The 10,339-nt window shown below is 41.2% G+C and overlaps 1 protein-coding gene across 1 annotated transcript in view; it reads left to right on the top strand.

Moving 5' to 3' along the window:
- Positions 1-7,098, top strand: part of LRRC63 (leucine rich repeat containing 63) — a 33,671-nt gene extending 26,573 nt beyond the window's left edge. The window contains exons 6-10 of the mRNA XM_090031718.1: positions 1,285-1,383; positions 2,705-2,841; positions 4,755-4,838; positions 5,743-5,982; positions 6,632-7,098. Of these exons, the coding sequence (XP_089887844.1) occupies positions 1,285-1,383; positions 2,705-2,841; positions 4,755-4,838; positions 5,743-5,982; positions 6,632-6,842 (771 nt within the window). The 3' untranslated portion in view covers positions 6,843-7,098. The remainder of the gene's footprint in view (positions 1-1,284; positions 1,384-2,704; positions 2,842-4,754; positions 4,839-5,742; positions 5,983-6,631) is intronic.
- The last annotated feature ends 3,241 nt before the right edge of the window (positions 7,099-10,339 follow it).

The raw sequence follows: 10,339 nt of genomic DNA on the forward strand, positions 1-10,339 counted from the left end.
TCTATCCACCTCTAAATCAGTTCACGCTTTGCAGGTTAGACTAACCTGCAAAGATTGAATCAATTCAAGCTCAGGCTTTTTGAATGTCCATCCCTAGCCTTAAGAGAATACCTAGTTCTTGTTTCATTTTCCCTTATGTAAATTAATATATGTCCCACTGAAGTGAGTTGTATTATACCAGCATAAACAGAATACCAAAATCAGGACCTTTGCATGCATCTTGCATTTTATGGTAGCATTGTATAAGAAGGATATGGGTCCAGCAGGAAAGTTGATAGGGGGGTCTCCATCTGCCCAGACTGGCAGGAATGCTTTGAGGCATGTACTTACTGGCATTTGCCCTTTTCATGCATCACAGTTGCCCATAAGAACATCTGGAGGTGAATGAAAAATATGCACTTTGGGTTTGGGTTTCTGTTCTCACTGACAGTATTTTTAGTTAACATATACTATAGATCAAACATAAGAGTTATGTGAACATGGCCTGTAATAAAAATGACTCCTAGACTCTGATTTACAAGAAAATAGATACTGTATTAAAACATGTAATTTATGTTTATAATACAAGACATTTAATCAAATCCTACATTAAAATGCTTATGCACAAGGGTATAAATTAAGGCTGTATATGCAAAGCCATCACTTGTTATTTCCTGAGTTGAGTCAGAATAATAAACCCCTATTGTTTTCTTATCATAGTTTTTTGTATATACTGTCCTGGGTTTTGTTTGAAAGCAAAGGATTAAACTGAAGGAAGAAAAATTACACAGAGGTTTGCTTTTTTAGGAATATGTCATTTTTTGGCTTGCAGCTTACAACAGCATATGTAAATCCCAGAACCAGGGCTATTTAGCTAGAAAAACCCTAAAAGTATGTCTCATGCACCTGAAGAAGATCATAGAAAGGAATCTAGAAGAGCTTTTATAGAAGAATAAGTAAAATAACAGTGGAGAAGTAAGTAGAACATGCAGCTCCTCGACAGTGGGAAGAAGTTGTTTGAATTTGGTGCTGAGGGAAGGAAGAGCCAGTGAATGTTGAGGTGAGACTCGAGTTGGACAGAGATTTGCGTTGCCAAAATCTCTTCCAGTTAAGCAGATCTTTGATGCATATGAATTGACTTCACCGATCAAGTCATGTTGCTGGAATCTCTTAATTTAAAAGATTTTGTCATTTAAAAAATAATTAAGTCAGGGTGGAGTCTTTTCTTAAGGTTGTTAGGACTTCTTTAATCATGTTGCTTTTATGCAGCTAATACATTTTTTTTCTTCTGCATATGTCTTCTAGGCCTATTTTCTGTTTCATCTTCCAGACCTGACACCTTTAGTCAATACTCTGGTGTATCTCAACTTGTCATTCAATAATTTACAATTCTTTCCTAGAGAGGTGAGTACCTGCCAGTTATTTTCCACATCATTATGAAGAGTAAAATTATGTAAACTTGATTTTCTTGAGTTTAAAACTAAAGTAAACATTAAAAGTCATTTTCAAGCAGGAATGACTTACTGTGAAATCAGGTAGCATAGGTTTTAGAAAAATGTAATTTCTTTGGTGCTTATTTGAGCGATAGCGAGAATAAATATGAGTTGGGAAAGATGCCAACAAGATTTGGAAACACCTCTATTTCTCTTTCATTCTGATTCTGTTTTAGGCGGTTGGCTTTATTTGGGAGATACTCCTGATTTAAATGTATTAGCATTTATACAGAAGCAGTTGATGTGTTGATATTTCTATCTATATATTATTATACTCACAAACATTATTACGAACGTTATTCATTATTAAGGTTGCAAAGTCAACACTTACATGTTGACTTTACCAACCTTAATCTGAGCCTTTTGGTGTGGTACGTTATGATACAGTCTTTAATTGTATGAGCACAGTATACATCCTTTTCGAAAGGGGTCCTGCCTCATTCACTGTATTGCAGGGCACTAAGACTTGCCTGCTCCTTTAAGGGCAGAAGCAGCATAGCCAAAGAGCCCTGCAGGCTAAGCAGAGCTCCACAATGCAGGTTGCCCGGGCAGCAGCTAATGAGGGAACAAGCTGGCACCTGCACACAGTCAGCTGACCAAAAGGAGGCAGGGCCCTGGGCATATATAAGCCCCAGAGTTGGGGCTGGCTGAGGTTAGTTCTCTGGCAGCTGCTAGAGGAAGGAGCTCCTGCAGGAAAGAGCTGCCCTGAGATGTCTGGTTGTCTGCTCGTTTGGGTGCTCATTCCAGGGTGGCCAGAGCCTGGAATAGGCTTCCCAGAGAGGTGGTGCTCTCACCTTCCCTGGAAATCTTCAAGAGGAGACTGGACAGGCACCTGGCTGGGGTCTTATGACCCCTCCCACCCCCAGTGCTCCTTCCTGCCCATGGCAGGGGGTCAGACTCTATGATCTGTGAAAACCTAAGAAGAGACCTAGGTCCCTTCTGACTCATTGATTCTATGCAATCTTCATTATCGCACCTCTTGCCAGTCAGCATGCATGGTAGAGGTGATATCTTTTATTAAACCAACCAGGTTTTTGTAAAAAAAATTTCTTTAATTCCAAGCTTTTAGGCACAAACACCCTTCATCAGGCTGCATCTGTACATTACATTCAAAATTCTTAATATATCAAAACAGTTTTCCCTATTTTTCCAGCATTGCCTAAAAATTTAAAAGCATTTATCATCTTTGCTTTGTGACAATTGTTTTTTCTATTCTCTTTTTTTTCTCCAAGGTGTATAATCTTCAAAAATTACAAGTCCTGAAGGTCCGAAACAACCCCATCAAAGAAATCCCAGATGATATTCACAAACTCAGGACACTTAGGAAATTTATCATTTCCTTTAATTTGCTATCTGTCCTTCCCACTGGGTAAGGTATTCAGTATTAATGAATAGTCTAGATTATGAACTTTCTGAGCTCAAACAGGTTCAGTTTCAGTTGTGACTTATGCTGTAGTTGTTCATCGATTCTCATATCAGCTTTGTAGATGACACCTAACAAGCTTTCTAGTATTATATGTTTACATACTTGTGACACACACACACACACACACACACACACGTGCATAAGTACTTCCCCTATAATTGGCAGTGGCTGAAAAGGAAGTAGTGACTTTGACTATGCATTGTTGTTTAATTTTCCAGAGGAGCCTTTGGTCTTGATACCATCAGACAATCATTGCACTGTCTGCCCCTTGCTAGCTTTTCTGGTATTACAGTACTATCCAGTGGCTCAACTAAAATCAGTGAGTCCCTTGATGCTAAGAGCTGTATGAACACGTAGTCAGAAACCGCAGAGGACTGATAATCTAAATGGAAGCCATAGACAGCTGATGGGAAAAGGATGGTGTGCTATTCCCAGTTTCAGGGATGCAAAAAAGAAAGATGCAGAGAGCTGGTGGGACTTGTTCAAGTGACTGTAAAGCCAAGAGTTGAGCCCAGCTTCCATGAATCCCTGTCTTCTGTTTTAACTACAAGAACAACGCACTTTATGACAGTTTTCTTTGCTGACTGATATATGAAGTGGAAACTCATTAAGGTAATGCTGATAGAACACAAATTACATGCATTTTAGTGGGCATTAAAATTAATGGTTATACTGCTTCTGTCCTAAAGCAATATAATTGCCTAACAGGGAGAGAGGCAATTGTATTAATGCATTTACTAAATACTAATCTGTGTTCGGTGAAATTTACACAATGCTTTTCTACTTATGTTATTGCATAAAAAGCTGTGGACCATCTATAGCATAGATTCTATGCTATGAAGGCTCACCGTACACTCCCAGCCATCTATACTACTCATGTTTACCCTTTCTATTCATCTCACTCCAGAAGTTCCCTTTGTTTTTATTCCTTTCCCTTCCATGCTTTCCTGAACTGCTATTCTTAGAATCTCCCTAGTTGCTTTGTTTTTCTTTGTTGTATGTAACCCATTTCCTCCACATTTTATCCCTTCTGTCTAGTTAAGCTTTTCATGGTAGGGATTATCTTTTATTATGTGGTTTGCACAGTTCCTAACACAAGAGTCCTGACCTTGCTCATCACTTCAATGTTATCATGTAATAAATACTACTGAGGAATCATATTTTCAGAGTGTTGCTTTACAGAATCATTGTTTGGGCTCATTATATTCATTGTGTGACATGGATAAGAGATTGAACTGTCTAAAACATACAAAAGTCTTTACACAGGAAAACCCTGTTCAAACGCTATACCTCTCATCTTCAAACCCCTATCAGTTCCGTTATTGTGTGTCTTTAGCCTTATTCTAAACCTTTTTCTAGCTTCACTCTGGTGATACCTGTGTAGGTTTTCCACAGTATATGGGCCGGCATCTTCTGCAGAGTGTGCTTCTAGACTCTAACATAGCAGTCCTCCACATTTTACTTCTCTCTTTCTCATCCACCTAAATAGAATCCAGCCCAGAAGGGGAATAAAAGCCCGTGTTCAGAACAAATTAATAATGCAGTTATCTCATTCAGAATCTAAATATTATCAGCACTATGTTAGCTGCTATGCATGGAGCATTTCCAAATGTTTGCCTCCTCTGCATCTGAGTGGAGTATTTTCTATTTTCCACTTATTTTTCACAATCATGAGCCTAAGAAATGTCTGATCTTGAAAGGGCTTAAGAAGCTTGTAAGTAAATCAGTTATCTGAAACTTATGGCAATAAGCACTCTTAATGGGTTAGATATATCTTGTATTTTATTGGTAGATATAAAAAATGGCCTATATATTTAAATACCTTTTATGCTTGTACAATGCTTTCTCTTCTTTAGGCTGTTTTCATTACCATATCTTTGGTATCTGGATGTTGCCTACAATGATATCAGTGTTATCCCCAGTGAAATCAAGAATCTCAGGTATATAAATAGTATGAATTGGAATCAGACCTATACGTTACAATACTGTGAGGCAGATCATGATCTTTGTTATATTATTGTAAACTTGATGTAACTTCACCAACGTCCATACTTTGCATTTATCCCTGTATACCATAGTTGAAAAGCTGACCTCCTATTTGGTGTTTAGGACTTGATTTTAAAAATGTTATATGCATAAACTGTATAGCCATATGCACACCTGATATTCACAAATTCTTCAGCTTTGTTGAAAAATTAGGTAGCTGCACGCAATTTGTGATAATTTGCTAATTATGACTGCATGCATGTATGCTTGCCTAATGTGCAGTCGTAGTAATTATGTGCCCTCAAATCATGCATACTTCTTGCCATGAATTCTGCATGGGGAAGATGGGATGAGGAGTGGGTTCAAGGTACCCATCCAGTAGAAGCCATGAAAGAAAAATAGTTCCCTCAGAAGGGATAATACAACTCTTCATTTTTGTTCAAAAAGCTGTACGTTTTTTGAGAGAATATCTATGGAAGGACATTTATGAGGAGAAGGAGGACAGAGATAGAAATGTATTTATATGATAAGCAAAATGTGGCATTAAGAACATTCACACTTTCCCTTAAACTTTTAAAAATTCTAATGTTTTATGCATGTAATTCATTACCCATCTCAGAAGTTCAGTTAGATGCACCCTTATTTCTGGCTGCACAAGGTGTTAAATATACTTAGGAAAATAATTATATTTATTTGTACATCTTACATGTAAAATGCAATTAAAAATACTTAGCCCTTTATACATACAAGCATACTTGCTATATTGTTTCAGGTTGGATAAAAATGTATATACATTATGGACATGATAGCCATCTGCACAAATAATCTGTTAATGTATGGTTGTCCTCAAAATTACAGAGCACTTGAATATCTAGATGTTGAAGGGAATCAGCTGTGTGTTTTGCCTGGTGGAGTCTTGAAGCTTCCTCTGAAAAGCCTTAAAGTAGAAAATAACTTCATCCATCCTTTCTTATGGAATGAAAACTGCCAAAACCAGCCACAGAGACTTACTGATTTGGCTGCATTTTCCTTCTCCAAAAACAATCTAGGGCAAAGATATAAGGAAATCCCAAAGGATATTCAAAACATATTGGGCAAGTAAGTGATATAGGATTCCTCCACCACGGTGCATTACATGGGAATCTGTGATGTACAGGAAAGATGCATGCGGGACCTAATCAATTATTTGGGGATGTCAGAAGGAAATCTTCAGGCATGGTAGTTCATACTTGCTCTATCATACTTTCATACTTTATCTTTGCTTGTAATTTGTTACCCATCTCAGACATTCCCATCTCAGGTAGCTTTATCCTGAAGCTACCTATATAGATCTTTACTGTTTGAACTGCATGCCATGAATTGTGAGAACAGGATGTTCAACTCCCAACCCACACGCCACATATGGCCCACAGAGCTATGTCATCCAACCCGCAGGGCTCTGAAAATATGGCATCGGGGAACAGTAGCAACATTAATTGCTGCTCCCCTGCTGCTGAATTTCTAGACTCATTGGAAGCTTTCCAGGCTGCATAGCATGACCCTGTGTATTAGAATGGGTGTGCAGGGCCCAGGCAGTGCAGGGTCCAATTTGAGCCCACAGGGCAGGATCTAGGTGGTGTGGGGCAGAATCTGAACATTACAGGGTAGGATCCTTTAGCTCTTATTTTCAGTGCAGAGATTGAACTAGCAGGTAGTGGGTAGATCAGGGTTATGCAATGTTAGTTGACTTATTTTTTCTCCATTTTAGCTTTACCCTCTGCGACTACTGCAATGGACCTTTGTATGGTCGAGGACTTCATTACATTCAAACTCAAAGGAGCATATTTAGATTACACAGACTTCCTTTCCTCTTTAATGCCTGCTCATCATCTTGTTACAGAAGCTTCATGTCTCAGACTGCTGCTATGTCTCGGATATTTTATAGAGATGGATTTGAGTTACAGCATAGAAACTGGTGATGTGATAATGCACTTACGATATATGATATCTTTTAGGTCATGTGGTACTAGAAGATAGCTTCATATATTGGCATACTTGTGATGACTTCCTATGTGCAATTATCATACCCTCCTTAAAGTGTGTTCTGTTCTAAATGGTTCGGTTATTCATTTCTATTTCCATATGAATTTATCTCTGTTTATCTCAGAGATCACTCACTGACAAGTTTTCTCAGAAGGCTTTTAAGAAATGTTTGTGACTGACAGATTCTGTACAAACAGTGTACAAAGAGTATAAATATATAAATGCAGACTCAGTAAAAAAGACAGGTGGACAGAATGCTTTTTTGGTGTTTCACTAGATCCTAGATAATAAAACCTAGATGAATCAAAATTTAGCCCAAATTCATCCTATGAAATCAATTAGGTTACAATGAGGGTGATTTTGGGCCATAACGTTTCCATGTTACCATGCTGGTATTCAGTGGGTGCATCTACACATGTGCTTTGCGGTGTAGTCAACTAATTAGCTCTGCAGTAAAACATTCCTGTCTACATGTATGCCAGTATAGTATTAGGGTGCAGTAAATTAACTCCACTATAAGATAGTACTGTTGGGGACAGTACTATATAATGGTGGAGCAATTAAGTACAATGAAACACTTATGTAGATGGTGACAGGGGCTGGCTGGGGCACAAGGTTTATGGCTGGTTTCCATCATGCCTTAAATTGTATGCATGTCAGAGTAGTCCCACCATGCAGCCTGGGACTGGCTGTATAGCAGGGTTCCCTTGGCAACTTGCCCCAAGTAGGCAGTCTGACAGCCGTGCAGTACAGCCCTACCTGAGGCTGCACCCTGTTTTCAGGGTGCTGAGTCAAGGTGGGCTCATCAGCTGAGGCTTTCTGTAGCCTAGGATAATGCTTGGCTTCCACACAGCTCTAGCGGAGGCTGAGGAGCAAAGTATGTTCCAGTGCCAAGTCATGAACAGCCATGGGGCTCCCCACAACCCAGCAGATTGACTGCCTTACCCCACAGCTCCCAGAAAGCTTGAAGAGCAAAGCACTTAACATCCCAACCATGGGGACCCTGGAAGAGGGGAGAGATTCCCTGATCCCAGGTCATGTATTTTCGGACTTTTAAACAACACAGGTGCAGCCCAACTGCACATGCACTTTTCTGACATCCCCAGCATATGAGGAGCTGAGACAAGCCCCAGTGTAATCGCAGGGCTGGGACTTGCAATCCACTGATCCTTGGTCCTAGCCCTGGGACTGCACTACCAGTTGGAGACTCCAGTGCAATCCCAGGGCTGAGATTGACCAGGGTAACACCATGCTGCAGGCACCTGGCTTTCAACTTGTCAGTGCTGGGATCATAATCCTGGGCTCCCCCTGCACTGGGAAGCAGTAATAATGTGGCTGGGGTCTGATTCCCAGTCCCAAAATCATGTCCTGCCCTGCATATGTGGCATGGGCAGGAGGTATGATTTTTGCAATCAGGAATTAGATCCCAATTGCACCATTAACTGAATGTGTACAGCATGCAGTAAATTTGGACACCAACTCAGACAAAACATACATCTGTGAAACTTGGAACATACTGCATTGTGCTCAAATTGGGCTTGTTAGCCACAGATTCATTGGGAATCTGCCCAGACCTCTTACGTGTCCACCATGATCCAGAGGATCGATGGTTACCTACCTACTAGGGGTGTAATTGTAGGTGGTCTGCTGTCTTGTGGATGCCTCAATCCTGAGTTAAGGATGCAGACTCTTTACCATTCATGAAGAGAGCTATATGTTTAAGAATAATACTTAATATTCATTGAATCAGAGAGAGAGAGAGCAAGCATGATGCTGTAGCCTGGTGTTTAAAGCATTTACTTGGAGATGCAGGTTTTACTACAGCTGTAATGAATGTGTAAGTATTCCATGCAAAGCTGAACAGGACAGTTTTAGAGAGACAGAGACCCACCTCAAAATACCCCACTAAACAGTAGTTAAACATCTCTCTTGGGAGGTAGATTCAAATTCTTGCTCAGACAGTGAGGGGATTTGAACAAGGCTCTCCCAATCCCCCAGGGAAGTACTTTAACCAGTTGACTATTGGGTTAGTACTGTGACCTTGCTGGTGTTTTTTTTGAGGCCTGACCCAGTAGGTATTGAATCCTGCCAGAACTTAGGCTTCAAGCAACCTGGTGCAGGGGCAATTATTTCGGGCGAAGGCCTGCTTACCAAGTTTTGGCAAGCCATCAAGGGTCATATGGGTAGCCACACACTTTGACAGGTGCCCTGCCCCCTGGTCACCATCTTGGGACCAGAAGTCCCGCCCCCTAACCCCTGACCTTTGCCACCAGAAGTCCCTCTGCTTGCCCCCCCAGAAATACTCCTTTCAGGAAGGGGTTTTGCAATCTCTGAATCAGAAAAATACCAACTTATAGTCTAAAAATCAAATGTAATACAACATTCATTACTTTAATTAAAAAAAAAAATTGTCCTAATTTACATGCGTTTGTGTAGTGTACATAGAAGTGATAGTATAATAACTTAAAATGAAGTCTTGCTTTTGTATATTGTGGGGGAGTGTGGGTGGGATGGTGAGTATAGCTCCTTCTGCTCCTGGCCTCAGGGCTCTGACATGGGCCCCATGCTCCTGCTTGCTGCCACTTGCCCCCTGGCTGCCACTGCTTCCCTTCTTTTGCCACTCCTCCCACTCCCACTGGCCACTCCAGCACCATGTCCCAGCTGCTCCTCCAGTTCTGGCACTGCAGTTGAGAACCACGTGATTTGCTATTCAACATCTTTATCAGCGACTTGGAGGTGGGCATGGAAAGCACACTGTCCAAATTCACTGGGGACACAAAGATGTCGGGAGAAGTGAGCACACTGGAGGGGAGGGACATAATCCAACTAGATCTGGACAGGTTACAGAGATGGGCAGATGCAAATAGGATGGAATTCAATGCAGACAAGTGCAACGTGCTGCATCTAGGGAGAAGGAACCAGCAACACACCTACAGGCTGGGGAACACCCTTCTCAACACTACAGTGGCTGAAAGGGATCTTGGGAGTCATTGTTGACTCCAGTATGGACATGAGCTGCCAATGCAATGATGCAGTCAGTAAGGCTAACTGCACCTTGTTATGCATCTACAGAGGGGTCACTAGTTGGCTGGAGGGCCGCACCCAGAGACTGGTGGTGGACCGGTCTTATTCGACCTGGAGGGATGTGGGCAGTGGGGTTCCCCAGGGCTCGCTCCGTGGGCCTGCAATGTTCAACAACTTCATCATGACTTGGACGAGGGGGTAAAGAGCACCCTGTTCAAATTTGCAGATGACACTAAGATGTGGGGAGAAGTGGGCACACTAGAAGGGAGGAATAGGCTGCAATCGAACCTGGACAGGTTACAGGGGTGGGCGGATGATAATGGGATGGGTTTCAACACTGACAAGTGCAAGGTGCTGGGGAAGAAGAACCAGCACCATACCTACAAGCTGGGGAACTCCCTTCTTGTCA

This window comes from Crocodylus siamensis, chromosome 1 (assembly GCF_052110815.1).
Source record: "Crocodylus siamensis isolate JL-2025a chromosome 1, ASM5211081v1, whole genome shotgun sequence".
Taxonomy (NCBI): Eukaryota; Metazoa; Chordata; order Crocodylia; family Crocodylidae; genus Crocodylus; species Crocodylus siamensis.